A 16,701-nucleotide genomic window follows, 5' to 3' on the forward strand; every position below is an offset into this window, starting at 1 on the left:
CGGTCCGTAGCATAATGGGACCTCACCAAGGCCATCTGGACTGGGGCTGAAGGAGCATGTGGTCAAACTGGACTCTCTGAATGTGGATGACAATGGGGGCTGATTGAGAAGTCAATGATAACAGCACTGAGATTTGATTCTACTGTATATACTGGCTTCTTGGGGTCCTAGTCTATTTGGATACACACCTTTCTAGGCCTGGATGTAGTGGAGAGGGCCTTGGATTTCCCACAGGGCAGGGATCCCTGCCCTCTCTGCCCTCTCTGCCCTCTCTGAGGACTGGAGGGGGAGGGGGAGCATGAGTGGGAGAGGAGGAGGGAAATGGGAGGAGGTGGAAATTTTGAATGGTATTATTTATAAAGCAATAACAAAGAAACTATATTAATTAAATCATTGCTTGGCCCATTAACTGTAACTTCTTATTTTCTTATTGGCTAACTTTTACATATTAACTTAACCCATTTCCATTAATCTGTGTATCATCATTAGGCCATGACCTACCAACAAAGTTTCAGCACATCTCTCTCTGGCAGCAGATCCATGGTGTCTCCCTGACTCTACCTTTCTTTCTCCAGCATTCAGCCCAACCCCCCTGCCTACCTAAGTTCTTCCCCATCAACAGGCCAAGACAGTTTTTTTTTATTCATTAATGGTAGTCACAGCACACAGAGGAAACTCCCACATCTGTTTAAATATAAAAGTAGCTTTTAACTTTAAAATAGTAAAATTACATATAATTAAACAGGTATCAAGGAAGAATTACAGTTCCAATATTTCTATTTACTCTAACTTTTATCATAACTAAGGAAAACTATAACTATCTATTTTTTCTTCAACTCTATCAAAGACTCCAGAAAGATATAATATTACCTAAGAAAACAGGAGGTACACTGTAAGCAACTTCTAAAACTCTAGAAATGACAGACATCTCACTGTCTGGACACTTACCAAAGTTCTTCTGTACCATTGGGGCATTCATCTTCAGCCTACAGGCTGATAGTATCCAGCAGACTTTTACATGAAGCATGAAATTTCAAAGACAATTCTGCCTATATTGGTAGTTTGCCAGTCACCTTCTTCTGTATTCTGCAGAATGTCTTGCAGATTCTTTTATGAAGCAGGAAACCCAACGGATCATCTTACATTTAGGAAAGTTCTAAAGTCATTTCTCTGCGGGTTCTGCAAGTCCAGTTCAACTAACAAACTCCATAAGGAGCCTTTTCAATGCCCATCATCCTCTCGAAGTAGCTGGTGCTGCCAGGAGCAGATATGTCTCACTGTCATGAAAAGTCTTAAGTTCGCTTACATTTTAAAGGTCTTTGAAAGATCTGAAGAATATCCATCTAACAGAAATACATCTCTGTACATTTAGAAAATCTAATATGACTACAAGCTTGACTGTTATAGATAAGTATCTATTAACATATATTTCTTAATTATATATTAAATTTTTAAATGAGCTATACAAACACAATACCTGAATCAAGATCAGCAATATATATAACAAAATTTACCTTAAATTTGTATCAATTAGCAAGATCCATACCAATGCAAAATACACCCCTTCTATAGCTTATCCACCTCTAAATGTAAAGAAACATTTACAAACAATATTTGAGAATATGGGTACAGTACTGTCCAAACTCCTTTCTGCTTTTTATTGGGCAAAGAATTTTCTTTGTGGGGCTGTTTACAGCAACCTTTCAGGAGGTCTTGAGCCTTCAAACCATATTGGTCTGGAAGCAATCCACAGGTTCTCATCTTCTGTGAAAACTAAAGAAGAATCTCCTTTCCAAAGCAACATATCCTCAGACTCAAATTTTGGAATCAGGATACCTTTATGCTGGTTTAACTTAGCAGTCAATACAATGAAATGTCTCTCTGTACTTAGCTCTTTCACAGTCAAAAAACTCAAAGAAAACACAATAATATATATAATATAATATAATATAATATAATATAATATAATATATAATCTAAGCTCTCTGTGAATTTTCCATCTTTACGTGGCTTATTTTTCTTTACTCCTTTTAATTTATGACAGTCTATACTGGCTCTTTAAAGACTTTTTTACTTCTTTTTCAACTCTCTATGCTCTTTTTTCTCTCTTTCAAGCCTATGTACACTTATCCAACACTGTAACCCAGTTAGAATTCTTTTATGTCTGAATCTGTCCTTATTGCATTATCTGTAATTCTTTACTGTCTGGAAGAGCTTTTAAAATGGTAAGCAGATTGGTTGCAGCTGCTCTGGATACTGGCACTGCCTCTCTCCACTTTCAAAATGGTAGACATACCATTACTGCCAGGTCTCGGAGGAGCTACGCTCAGCACTTTAACTCTGAGAATGAGTGTGCAGCAAATGAACCCTTTTTATCTGAGTAATAGTTAAATCAGTCATGCAGCACACTGCTTGGCGTGGAAATATCTCTGTGTATGGAGGCAAGAATCTGCCATGTTCTCCTGCCTGTGCATACCTAGTAGACCTGATCCTACCAACTGCCCAGGAGGAGAGCACTGAGCCATGGGCATGGTCACAGTTTCTTTCCTCCAGACCCTGAGTGGGCACACAAACACCTGAGCCTACAAATGCCATTAAAAAGCTCCATAGCCAGAGTTTGCACTGGCAGCATGGCCCAGGAAGCTGTCTGTTTTTAAAGGTGTAGTATTTTTTATGCTACCAGGGAATCAGAAAAACCTCCCTTAAGAGAAATGCAGGACACCACCAGCCAAAAAAAAATGAAACTAAACTTTGTTTTTCTGTGTCTAGAGTTCCTTTTCTTTCTCTCCATTTAATTTAATGTTAGCTGTTGGCTTGTTATATATTGCTTTTATTATATTTAGGAATGAACCTTGCATCCCTAATCTTGGAGAGAATCATAAAGGGGTGCTGAATTTTGTCAAATGCTTTTTCAGCATCTAATGAAATGATCATATGGTTTTTTTCCTTCAGTTTATTTATATTATTATATTTATATGATGGATTACATTGATAGATTTTTGTATGTTGAACCAGCCCTGCCTCTCCAGGATAAAGCCTACTTGATCATAATGTATAATTTTTTTGATGTGTTCTTGGATTCGGTTTGACAGTATTTTATTTTATTTTTCCTGTATTAGCTTTCCACACTATCCCTCAAAGACCCATTAATTTTAGCTGTCTCTCCCTGTATTCCCTCTCAACCCCTTGTCACCTCCTCTGCCTCATCTGCTCACCCCATTTCAGCCCCCTGCTGAAATCAGATATCAAGTATAAATAGAATTACACCCAGCATAATCAATATTAAGCAAGGAACATATGCTAAATGTTTTAATAAACATTCTATCCTATGGAGTCTAAGGAAGTGGCTTGGCTAAATCATAAGTATACAGTAACTGCAACTATCTAATCTTCAACCTCACCGAAGGCCTGAGAAGGGAGATAATATTACTTGAGCAGGCAGGAAGTACAATCAAGTAGCTTCCAAAGCAAGCGATATATGATGGAGACAATTAGCCATCTGAGCAATCACCCGAAGTCTCATTTTGCAACGTTGAAACAACCAAATTTGGCTAAGGCCTAGCTTAACTGACAGACTATTTCAGAGGCAGGAAATTTTTCAAAACCGTCTCACCCTGTCTTAGTAAGATTTGACAGTCCTGCTTATCCATTTCCGGATACTATGTAACTTGTCGGTGGTGGAGGAAATGTCAATTCTTTGCCCAAAGGCCAGTTTTGCCAAGAAGAACACAAACTCCAAGTGGAGTGTCTTCGGTGCTCAACATCCTTTAGGGAATAGATCAGTGCTGTCAGAAGCAATCATGTCTCATGTCAACAGAACCCTAAATTATTTAAATGCCATGTTCCACAGATCCTTGAAGTGGTTGAAGATGACCTAACTAGACAGAATACAATCTCTATGCATCTAAAGAACCTAATTTATCTGACTGTACAACAAACATGAACAACTATTGACCTATAATAATTAATACCTGTATAACTTAAAGACTAAAACTTCATGTCAGAATATTAAATCATCTGTAAGCAAATGTGTAACAAATGAGAATAATGACCTCAAAATATAAACAATCTATAAGTATCTTGATCAGAGGTAGCAGTAATATATAATGCAATATGAAAATATACCCTAAAAGTTGTATCAGTATACAAAATGTCCTACACCGAGACAGTAACACACATACATACAATCTGACAAAAGGACTTTATGTAGTTGTACAAATGAAGTAAACAAAAGTAACAAATATAATTTGAACTTGTATCAATATACAAAAACTATACCAATGTAAATTATCTATAAATAATAGCTCACAAGCATTCACTTTATTACCCACTATTTCTGTCACCCCTTTCCTTTGGACAAACACAGATTTTACCCCAACCCTCTATCTAGTACAAGTAATAATAACAACCCCTAAACAGTGTTCCCAACCCTAAGGACAAACTTTTTGGGGATAAGGGGCATCATCTTCTAGAATTGTTTCCCGCTGTCTTGGGGGCAATATTCTCTGAATGGAATCCTACAAAAATTAAGTGGTGGTTAAGTTCCAAAATTACTGTCTAGCATAGTTGCAAACAATTTCTGAGCAGTCAATGGGTTTTTGTTTCTTTCTTTTTGTTTTTGTTTTCAAAGTACTCATTTAGAGTTCTGGCCAGAATATGAGAAGGTGCACCATTTCAGCAGCTGGTACCCAAAAAAGTGGTCTTATATTATCACTGTCTATATCACAATGTCATCTCAATTAGGTATAGTGGTTGCTGTGGGGCCTCATCTTCTTCCTGGAAACTTCAAAGTTTATAGCAGGAAAAGGATCTGTAGGAAAATCTTTTGTTCATCATGGAAAACTTAAATATCATTCATATAAACATACATACAATGAAGAATATGATATAGACAAAATAGGAATGGAGAAAGTAAATTTTTTTCTAAAGTCTTCCTTCTGTCTCATACCAGATGGCTCCTGATATGAGATAGAAACTCTGAATGTTCATTTTAACAACAAGCTTGGATTTAGAGAAGTACAAAGCCCCTTCAAAACCAGATATACACACATATGTGTGTGTGCATGTATATAAATTGTAAGTGTAAACAGTACCTGGATTCATAAACCATATTTTGTTTTCTAGATTCCCCTGAGTGGATAGTCATTTTTCCTTCTGTCAGAAGATTATAGAAAGAGCAAGTGGGACACTTCTTTATAATCTCCTTAGCTTGTTGCCATGTAATAGAAAACTCTTTTTTTAAACCTTTGCTATTGACGTGATTTTTTAATAAATTTCAGAGGCCTGCAACAGGATTCTAATCAATAATTGATCAATTTCTTCATTACCTTGCAGGGCTGTTCGTACATCTGAAGGGCTATCAATTGCTTTGTGTTCTTGTACAGCCCAAATGGCCGGTGGTCGTCATCTGTAATATCTTCTAACATAAGCTTTAGGGGCTTCAGGAATATTATTCTGGGTATTCCATTGCTGTAAATGGTCATGACCCCACAAATTCACTGCAATATTGGCTATATATGGCCTTAGTTTTCCTATTTGCCCTTCTGGTTCAATGCATTCAACCCATCTTGTACTTTGTCTTACTCAAGAGAAAGTTCCAATTCCCATGAACTAAACATCTACCTCCTGAAGAGGCCAATTCAGATGCCAAGTTATAGATTAATGATACTTACATTCACACCCGTGTCTAATAAGCCTTCAATAAAAATGTCATTTATACACACTTTTAGCATTGGTCTTTGCTAATTTATAGAAACCTGTCAGAATATACCTTTCCTCTGTCTCACTAGAGCTCTTGACTCATTCTCCACATTTATCTCATCATTCAGACCAGTATTGCTTTTGACAGCAAGCATGGGACTATTTAACTTTCCTGATGAGACACATTCTCCACAGTAACTGGGAATGACTGGACCGTATTTGTCATGGGGGCCTGCAAGAGCCACACACACACACAGTTTCCCGATGGTATTGGGTTGCCTTGTCTATCTTTTGTTGATTACCTTCATTGGTCCAAAGTCAGCCTTTGTCACACCTCCTACATATGCCTGAAGGCTGAGTCCTCCTAATTCTGTCATTTCCAGAAGAGGCATTATTCCTGGAAATCCATTGCCTACAATCCCTTCTTATATGTCCCATTCTACCACAATTAAAACATATGGTATTTTGATGTCTTCTCTTACCATTGGAAATTGCTTCTCCTACCCAAGGTTCAGTACCATAGTCAAGTGTCTCAACATTCAATATTTGTAAAACCCATTCATTCATGGGTGCTGATCTGATCTTTGAAGGTCCCATGATCTCTTTGCACTCTATATTGGCATTCTTATAAGCCAGAGACTGTGTCAGTTATCCCTACTTGTACATCCCTAGTTAATCTTTGCAAAAAGTCACTAAAAGGGTCTCTCTGACCCTTTTTAACCATAGGATATGATTCAACTCCCTTTCCTAGTTCCTAAATTCTATCCCAAGCCTCTAAAGCTGCTGCGGTACATAGGGACAGGGTGTGGTCATTATAGAGAGCTTGATCCTGAGGATCAGAGTAAAGTCCTTTACCTAGAATTTGATCTAGGGAGATCTCAGTTCCTTTCACTTTTTCTTGTTGCTCTAAAATTCTTGCTTCCTTTTTAGGAAAGCATCTCCAATGCAATTGTGGTCCACATTCTAGGACAGCTGAGATTAACTGAGCCCAGTCGTGAGGTATGGCCTTGCTACTGAAAGCCCACGTTTTAACCATTTCCCCAACATAAGATGAATGTAGTCCGTAAACTACAATTGTTTGTTTAATTTCTTTTAAATCAGTCATACATATAGGCTCCCATGTATATTCCTTGACAACCTTAGGGCATTTAGAGCTGGATGCCTTTTCTGACATTATTACTGGAAAGTCAAGTAGAACCCTGGGAAAGCTATCCCAGAGAGTTTTACATATTGATGAAGTTAAATTTTGCCTTTATACCTTTTGCTCCTGGTCATCAAAGATAATAATTCCATCAATCTTTTCAAATCTGTTTACCGCTGCCTTTTGTAAAGTCTGGACCTCCTGTCCAGTAGTCTACTCTAATGCCCTCATTGAGGATTCCAAGGTATGAAGTCTGTCCAGTAGAGATAATGTCTCATCCTTGGATATAATCTCCATGGCATGCATTTTACCTTCTTGGGGAGACAGTCTATCAGTCAACCTGTCATACCGCTTTGACAGATTCCGATTAATACATTCAACAGTGCAAAATTCTCTCAAATAATGTTTCAGCACCTACTGTCATGGGCTAGGTTTTATTGCCATATCAGCTGTTTCCTTCTCCAGAGTGCTGAATCTCTCTTTAAATGAACTACTTTTATGTGTCAAGTCAGCTGTTTTCCTCCTACAGAGTGCTGAATCTCTCTTTAAATAAATTACTATTATATGCCAAATCAGCTTTTTCTTTCTCCAGAGTGTTGAATCTCTCTTTAAATAAATTTCTACCAGACTGTACCTTTTCCAAATATATCTCAGTTGAGCAAGTCTTGTTAAGCAAAGTCCTAGTATCTTCCTTCAGTGTGCAATCTCTTTTTTGAAAAGTTTGTTATTAGTCTGTACCACTTCTAAAAGCACCTCATTCGACTGGGTTTTGGTATTCAAAGTGTTTGTTTTCTCTTGTGGAAGTATGACCTCCTCTTTAAAAAGCTTGGTACCAGTCTGTACAATGTTTAAAAGTACCTCAGCTGACTGACAATTGTTAGTTAAGTTGATCGTGTCTCTTTTCAGATTTCCAACTTCTTTCATAAGAAGACTGGATTCAGTCTGTAAAGACTGCACCTTTTTCCTATTGTCAAACCATATTTTTCAGAAAAAATTGAGTGCAAAACTAAACCCTAGAAATAGGAATAACAGTGTAGGAGGGACATCATATGAGTCTTGTAAGACCTCACACATGTTGTAAGTGAAAAGGCTATTGAAAGCTTGGACGATTAGATTGTCTGACATATTGCCCATTTTAAATCAGTAACTTATGGATTAGAGTTAGAATAATAAATCTCTCCTGTGGCTTAATCAGCTGGAATAGGTGCAATAACCATTGCCTGCCAGTGGGTGTTGCAGTTTCTTGAATCCACGGGCTCAGTTTATATCATATGGTTGCTGAATAGTGGATCTTGTCATGAGTCTACTGCTTGTCCTGGTACATGGTTGTTGAATAAATAACAATTAAAAAGCTATCTGGCATTTAGCTAGATGATAACAAAGTCTAGGTGCAACCATAGGTATACTACATTCTTCTCATTTTGTGATATCATGCTGAGGTTGAGCTTTTCTGTCTAGTTTCTGCTCAAGTGCATCCTTGTTCATTTGAAGCTCCTCCCTCAGGACCAGCCCTTCTGCCCAAGTGCTACCTCTTTAAATATTATCCATATCACCAAATACTTTGGTAGAGTAGGCAAGGCGGTAGGAACCTTTTCTTGAAATTTTTTGATGTAGAAAGGCCCAGCTTAGTGTGTGTAGTGGCAGTCTGTACAAAGGGTCCTCATTCCCATAAGAAATCAGGCTGAGAAATCCATAGGGAACAGGCCAATAAGTAGTGATCCTCCTTGGCTTCTCTCTCTCTCTCTCTCTCTCTCTCTCTCTCTCTCTCTCTCTCTCTCTCTGTGTGTGTGTGTGTGTGTGTGTGTGTGTGTGTGTGTGTGTGTGTTGAAAGACAAGGTATATGTGTAGAAGTCAGAGGACACCATCTGGGAATTGGTTTAATTCTCCTATCATGGATTCCGAGATGAAATTCAGGTTATCAGGCTTGTATGAAAAATGATCTTAGGTGCTGAGACATTTCAGTGGCCCTATTCTCAGGGCTTCTTCCTGTTAACATTCTTTTCATTAAAAAATAAAACAGAGAAGTGTTTCTTATATTCCTCTCCCTTCCTAAATAAGTAAATGCCTGTAAAATGCTAGCTATTAAGGAAAACATCGGGCTGAGCATGCAGCTTGGGCATAGTGTGAGCTTGCCTTATACATGGAAGGCTCCAGGTCCCCTCTCTAACACTAAAAAATAGCAACAACATTTTAAGGTAACTAAATTTTTTCAGTACAACCAGTAATTGTATAACACACAAGGACCTGATGATCAAGTCCCTGCTTTCCTTATTCCTTTAGACCCAGAAGAAATCATTATATATCCCCTGCTGTTGGATTTCTTCCCATGTATTGTATATAACCATATATAGGCCTATAGGAATTTTTCTTCAGAACGTATAAATTTCTTATGACTCAGCACTAGAATGAGAGCCCAGTGACACAGAGGGCAATGGATCTCAAGAGACGTTTCATTAGTATTCAGCCGCATCACAGCACCTCATGCCCTATGCCTGGCTGTATAGCAAATGGTACCCTGTCCCTTTAAGAGATGCTCTGTCCCCTGTCAGTCTCTCTAGTGCTCTCCTTTCCTCCCTCCTTTCCTCCCTCCCTCCCTCTCTCTCTTCCTCTCCCTTCCTTCCTCCTGTCATTTCCTCCCTCTACACTCCTCCTTTTAATAAAACTTCACACTCAATCTCCATCTGCATGGCATATTTGTCTGTCCCTTACCAGCCGCAGTTTGAACCTCAGCCATGTGTTATAAGACCTAGAAAGATTTCCAAATGTCCCACTGGCACACTGGAAGATGTTCTACACCATCAGCCCTCAAGTACTGCAAATCAAAGCTCAATGAGATGATACTTGATATCATTAAGATGGTGAAAACACAAAAGATAAGTCAGTCATGGTGGCACAGCTCTGCAATCCCAGCACTTGGTAGAGGAATGTGTGCATGCATACATGCGTGTGTGTGTGTGTGTGTGTGTGTGTGTGTGTCACATATATGACATATATGAGGTTGAAGCTGGACAACAAAATCTGGTATAAAAATTGAAAAGTACATGTTGCATGCTGAGGATATAGGTCACAGGTAGAGCACTTGTCTAGCATGCACAGGTGCTGGGAGACATTTGAAAGTGTAAAGATACCGGAGAACAGGAACCTGCTACATTACTGCTGAAATTGTAGATGAAGATAGTGCAGCCACTAGTACCTGATCATTTATAAAAGGAAAAAGGGTGAAACCCTAATTACCTACTTCTTGATGAGTGAGTAAACAAAGGGTGGTGTGTTAATACAATGGTCTAGTTTCTAGCCATGGAAAAGGGTAAAGAACTGATACATCCTATAACATGAATAAATATCACAAACATTAAGCTCGGTTGAAAGTAGCCAAAAGACTGAAGAATGGGACACTTTTTATTAGATGATTTGATTTCTATTAAATACCCAGAATGAGACACTTGAAGCAAAAAGTTATATTGGTAACTGATAGGGCGTGGGGTCTGGACGAATGAAGAGTAACTACTCATGAACAAAGGGTTTTTGTCTCAAATGACGAAAATATTTTAAAAATAAATAGGGTGATGGTTGCATAATTTAAAGAACATATAAAAATCTACTAGGTTGTATACTTTAAAAGAGTGAACTTACTACATAGATCACTTCTCACTATTTATAGATCACACTTATTTCATGTCTATGTATGTTTTGTCTGCATGTATCTATGTTCACTGTGTGCATGACTGGTGCCTTCAAAGACACAAGAGGGTGCTGGATCCCCTAGAAATAAATTTACAGATGTCTGTGAGCTTCCTTCTATGTGGGTGTGGTTGTTGGTTGAAGGGTTTGTACTGAGAGGTATTGAGGACTCCCTTTCTCCTCCAGGAGCACGCAGAGTACCTTCCAGTACTGTGAACTCTGGTTAGTAGGTGAATAACCTAGTTAGACAGCAGCTCAGCTTCTCCATATTCAGTGATAGAAGTGTCACCTTCAGAAACAAGACCTTAACATCAGGTTGTGTGAGCAACCAAGAGTCTTGACAATAGCTGTGCTATTTGCTGGTTTCCATGGGTCCCTTTGCTCAATGACTCAACAGGCTGTAACCTGTTCCTGGCACTGGAGGTTTCATTTGGTGGCACAAGATGTCTAGTTGAAGCCTTCTCTCCCCTGTTGTTTTTTGTCTCCCTGTGGGTTCCTTTCACATATGTATAGGAAGCTTCTAGGGTAGTCGGTTTCCATATAGTTTTACAAAGAACCTTTAGTATTGGTTGTCCCTCTCTATTTTCCCTTCTTTATCTTTCTGTCCCATCCCCCTTTTATTAATCCATCCAATTCTAGTTTTCTTTTTAGCTTCCAAACACTATAGACTATTTACTTTTCCTGAGAGATACTCTCCTCCCTCTTGGTACCTTTGTAGGTTCCAAACCTCTGTGTATTGTGATTGTAGTTGCCATATCAGAACCTTAAAAGGGAACTTCCTTAAAAGAGAAAACATACAACATTTGTCTACATGTGCTGAGCACTGTGGGCTTTCGTCTCTGGAGTCTGACATGGGCATGCGCAGAACACACATGGTGCACAGCTGCTGAGCACCATTGTGTGCTCACAGCACATCACTATGCCCATGGAACTCTGTTTCTAAGGAGGAAGCAGAGTTCCACTCACACTGAACCAAGGATCTGCCCTAGCAGGACGCTTATTTGGTTCAGTGGGGAGACTTAACCACTCTTTTGAACATTTATTGTTGGGTTTGGGAGGGTGTGGGTGGCTAAAGGGGAAGGAAGGGAGGGCTGGGAGGGCCGGGGGGCCGGGAGGGCCAGGGGGCCGGGAGGGCCAGGGAGCCGGGAGGGCCTGCGGAGCCTTGAAGCTCAACAAGCAGGAAGATTTCAAATACGATGCCCTAACTTTTAGAGCCCCTCAGCGGACTCGCTAGTACACCCGCCTGTGACCCACATGCCTGGGTCATGGGTGCTTTGGTCGGAATCGGCAGCGATTTCACCTGTCCCTAATCGGATACGATCCTAAGGGGCAGTTCCACAGGGCGGCCGGTGTGGGTGATGTGACTTTAGTCGAAAGATTCATTAATGGCAGCGAATACTACATAAATGAATGCGACAGAAGGGGCAGGTAATGGGGTCTGGGAAGGGTCAAGGGGCAGGAGGGGTGGAAACTGTTGGGGACAGTCAGGGTCTACCAGGGAGAAACATACTTTCCCTGCAGCCTGAGGGAGGGCAGAGGTCATGCTGCTTAAGGCTCTTCTTTCATGGAAACCACTGGGTTTTGTGCCTGCTTTAGGCTCCTAGGCACCTGAAACCTGCGCACCTTGGAAGGGCAGCTCCAAGGCCTTCTTTAAGAAAGCGAAACAAAAAACTTCAGTTAGTTTACAAATCCTTTTACATTGTCTCTTTTAGAGCACTTTATTGGGCGCTTTAAAGGGATTTAGCTAAGGAAACCAAGTACATTTTTTTTACCTGTGCACTTAAAATTTTATAGGTTTGAGGGTTTTGCCTGCATGTATTTTCAACGTACCACACACACATAGGAAGAGGGTGTTGGATCTCCTGGAGAGATTGAGTCATGGAGCTCCTAGGTAGTCTAAGTGGTAACTAATAACTAACAGTGATTGGGGTAGGATTCAAATCCAATCTGAGATCATTCTAATAGGTGTTCTCCTGTAATCCAGAGAGGCTTCTCTGAGGAAGGATGAAGCTTGTGATAGAGCACTTTCCTTGAATGGGGCAGCCATGCTCTATATGCCTAGCACAGCAAATGAACACCTAAGTAGAGAAATAAGTAAATAAGAACATTTTAGTTTTTTCTCTTCCATCAAAAGGAAATGCACTTTTCCATATAGTATTTACACTTGAATGTGACTTTACATAGTAATCTTTAATTTCCTAAAATGTCCTCTCAATTTGTAGGACAGCGCTCCACTATGCCTGTGCACACAACCACCCAGACACGGTAAAATTATTATTATCTAATGACTGTACGAATATAAATGTACAAGATGACGAAGGCCGCACGCCCTTAATTAAGGTAGCTATCGGGCAAGAGTTTTGGTATGAAATGGATTAGATATTACCCTTGTTTGGTTTTGTTGCTGTGATGAAACACTGACTAAAACCAGCTTGAGAAAAGAAATATTTATTCAGCCTACAGTTCCACATCACAGTCAGTCATGAAGGGAAACCAGAGCAGAAGCTCAATCAGGACCAGAGGTAGAGGTCATGGGGGTATGCTGTTTTTCCATGCCCAGATTTCTTATACTACTCAGGACCACCTGCCCAGTCATACCACCTCCCCTAGGAAGCTGTGTCCTCCCATACCAACCTCAATCAAGAAAATGCTCTACAGACTTCCCAGAGTCCAGTCTGGTGGAGGTGATTCTTCTAGTGAGGTTCCTTCTTTCCCGGTGTCTTCAGCCTGTGTCAAGTTATCAAAGCAAGCAAATGAACAAGCAACCTCCCCCACTACAACAATGGCCAAACAGTGCTGGTGTAATGCTTTAATATTGAGGTGTGGTGGCACACCCCTGAAATTCTACCACTAGGAAAACTTTGGTGGGGAGGTTATGAATTTAGGCAAGCCTGGGGTGCTTAAGAGAGCCCAGTCTCAAAAAGAGATAATATGTATAACCTAAACAATTGGTCTGATCCAAGGGTAACTAGTCAATGCACTTGTTGGAATGCTTATCCTGACTTTCTTGAATTCAGAATCTCTTTCTTTATACAGTACCCACAGGCAACCCAGTGGGACAACGTGGAATGCGTGAATATACTACTCATGCAGGGTGCTGATCTCCACATCACAGATTTTGTTGGGGATGCAGCCCTCCACCATGCAGTACTCAGAGGGAACATCATTATTGCTGGAAAACTGCTTAAATACCGGGCTAATATTAACGCCAAAACAAAGGTAAAATTCATTCAACTTCATTCGCAATGTACTTCCAGCATTGACACTCAGATCACTTTCCACATTCTGAAGCTCAAGCAGTCTCTCTGAATCTGTTCAAACATTTTTCCCAATCTGTTTTTCATAGTTTTGCAGGTAACTTAAAGAAACTCGGCACAGTATATTTTGTTTCAGACTTGGGCTTTACTTTAAAATTGAACAAATAAAGTACTTGGGCCCACACATACTTCATATACACACAAACAATAAAAAATAATGTTAAGGTAAATGTCTGTAGAAAACCCAAGAAATCTGTTTACAGTTAAGAAGCTACTGACGTGCTTTGTCTTCCAGAGATGAGGCTAGAGTGGAAAGGTCACAGGCACACAGGCAAATGTGGAAATTTGATCATTGAAGAAAACATACTGAGAAGACGTCTTTATTTAACCTTTTCAAATTTTCTATGTGACTCCATCCTAGACAAGTAGTGACTCCATTTTAATTAATTTCCTAGGCCTGAATCCAGGAAGTTCCCCAGTCAAGTTTAGCCAATCGGCTAAACAGTTCCAAACCTGGCCTTATAAGACTGGGATACCCAGAGTTGCAGGATCTGGCTGCAATATGTGACAGAAAAATGGTCAATATGTGACAGAAAAATCCAACAATGGATGAAACTGTTACTAGTCCTGTACAATCAACATGCACCTCATGTAACTGCTTCCTGACTGCCCAATTATAAAAACGATACTTAGAATTCCCCATGTCCCCTTTAAAAGGGCATCCATGTCTTTGTCCCTGGTCCTCATTAACATTTTATATGGGTGATGGACTGCATGCTGGCTATTTCTGAAGAATAAGCACTCTTTGTGTTTACATACCATTTGAGTCTGAGGTCCTCCTCCAGCATTTTTTGAACCACTACAATAGGAAATGATGTTTGGTTGGTGAGATAATTTTCAGTTTAGGGAAAAAAATAGTTCTGAAAAACAGATTGAGAACTGCTTCAGAGATGCCTCTTGAGTCCACTCATTCAACAGAGGCACACCAAATCCAACTCGATGTTTTAGGGTTGGGAAATGGAGGCACATCTCCATGGAGATAAGAAGCTTGGAACCAGCGGGCATTTGTGGGAAGTTCTGGAGATAAGTGGTGTTCACGGGCAGTGTTGGACAGGGGAAGGTGTGTCAAAGGGAAGGAAGCCTCTGTGTGTATGAATCTGCAGCAAGGGCTGAAGGGAACTCTATCCTTTTGTGACTCTTTTTGCTTACAAAATCTGTGATACTTTTTCAGTTGAGAAGCATGTCAATTTATAAAATGATTTTTTTCTTTACAGTATGGGTTGACCCCATATCAACTTTGCGTTATATAAAAGACAGCAAGAAATGGCGGATTTTTTAATAAAACAAGGTGCAGAGGCACATTTGGTGCTTAAGCCAAATAGGTACTGTTTCTCCTTTTACAATCTTAGCGCTGTTCTTGAGGGTGACATTGCTTAAGTAATGAACACTAAAGTGGTAGAAGGAATATGGCTTCAACTCAAAAGCACATACTGAGAAAGCCTAGCTCATTCAAAGAGTGAATGAGACTCTTCCAACATAAACAAAGGAACAGTGTGTACGAGGGCTCAGCTTCCCATTTAAAAACAAGTTTGTCATTTCTAATCTGATTTGATTGGCAATTTTCTACTAGTTAAGGCAACTTCACATTAATGTTGTTCACATTGAAAAGTGTCAACTTTATTTTCAACACTGAAATTAATAATTTAAGTATTTTTATTCTGTTCCTTATATATTTTTCAATATACTACGTTCAACATAGTTTTTTAAAATCATGTTGTCTCTTTGATCACTCACTCTACTTTAAATGAATTTTGAACAAGCAAATACATTAGGTTATCCATCAATTAAATGATATTGCCAGATGCTGTTATTGTTTTCTTCTGTCCTGTTTGAAATGTCCTGACACTGTGTTGGTCAGATATGAATCTGTATACCAAAACTCCTGAACTAGCTAATCTGCTTAGGGACACTTGTCCACAATGAGTACAAAGAACTAAGACTCCATTGAGAAAATACCTCCATAAGATCTAGTTGTAAAGCATTATTTTTAATTAGTGATTGATGGATGAGGACCTAGCACATCGTAAGTGGTGCTGTCCCAGGGCTCGTGGTCCTGAGTTCTATAAGAAAGCAGGATGAGGAAGCCAGTAAGCAGCTTCCCTCCATGGACTGTGTATCAGCTACTGCCTCCAGCTTCCTTCCCTGTTTGAGTTCCTGCCCTGACTTTCTTTAATTATGGACTATGATGTGGACATATAAGCAAATGAATCCTTTTGTCCCCAAGCTCATATTGCTCATGGTGTTTTATCACAGAAATAACAGCTCTAAATAGGACACTAGGTATTCAAGATGAGTTCAGGTTTAAAACTCAAATGATTCCTTTTTTTGTTCACACATGTAAGTTTAATGTCAGATGAATTAAAAAGTAAAGACTGTGTGTGTGTGCTTTATTTTTATTGTAAATACACTTTTGTACATACTATATATTCTAAATAGTCTAGAATCCCTCATCTTCATGTACTTGTTTTTGTGTCAGGGGACACACATTCCCTGATATTCCCACCCAAGATACAGAACAACATGTGTGATGTCTTTGCCTTCCATCTTATTTGAGGCAAGTCTTCTATTTTTATTTGTCATTTGGCCACTTACTCCAGGTGTCCTTTAAAATGGCTCAGAAATACCCTTGAGCATAAAGAGTTTCATCATATACTTGTAGACAGACTATCAAAAGGCCGCTTCAAGGCACCGAAATATGGTGACTTCTGAGATTCTTGGCGGCTTAATGCTTAGACATAGAGTCTATTTTGTGTTTTACCAAAGCAACTCCTTGGGAGAGAGTGTGAGACTAAATAAAATGCCTAAAAAATTTATTGACAGAAAACAGGCCAACATGCTTTAGGGTTGGGGAAAAAATGAAAT

At 39.5% G+C, this 16,701-nt stretch overlaps 1 protein-coding gene across 1 annotated transcript; it reads left to right on the forward strand.

Moving 5' to 3' along the window:
• The first annotated feature begins 4,150 nt into the window (after window positions 1-4,150).
• Window positions 4,151-15,268, forward strand: LOC148121246 (ankyrin repeat domain-containing protein 33B-like). The gene is made up of 5 exons (XM_087909500.1): window positions 4,151-4,168; window positions 6,631-6,699; window positions 11,814-11,950; window positions 12,745-12,862; window positions 13,568-15,268. Exons 1-5 carry the CDS (start codon window positions 4,151-4,153, stop codon window positions 13,829-13,831), a joined length of 606 nt encoding a protein of 201 aa, XP_087765626.1. The 3' UTR covers window positions 13,832-15,268.
• Window positions 15,269-16,701: the final 1,433 nt, after the last annotated feature.

The sequence above is a fragment of the Myodes glareolus genome, chromosome 8, assembly GCF_982192425.1.
Source record: "Myodes glareolus chromosome 8, mMyoGla1.1, whole genome shotgun sequence".
Taxonomy (NCBI): domain Eukaryota; kingdom Metazoa; phylum Chordata; class Mammalia; order Rodentia; family Cricetidae; genus Myodes; species Myodes glareolus.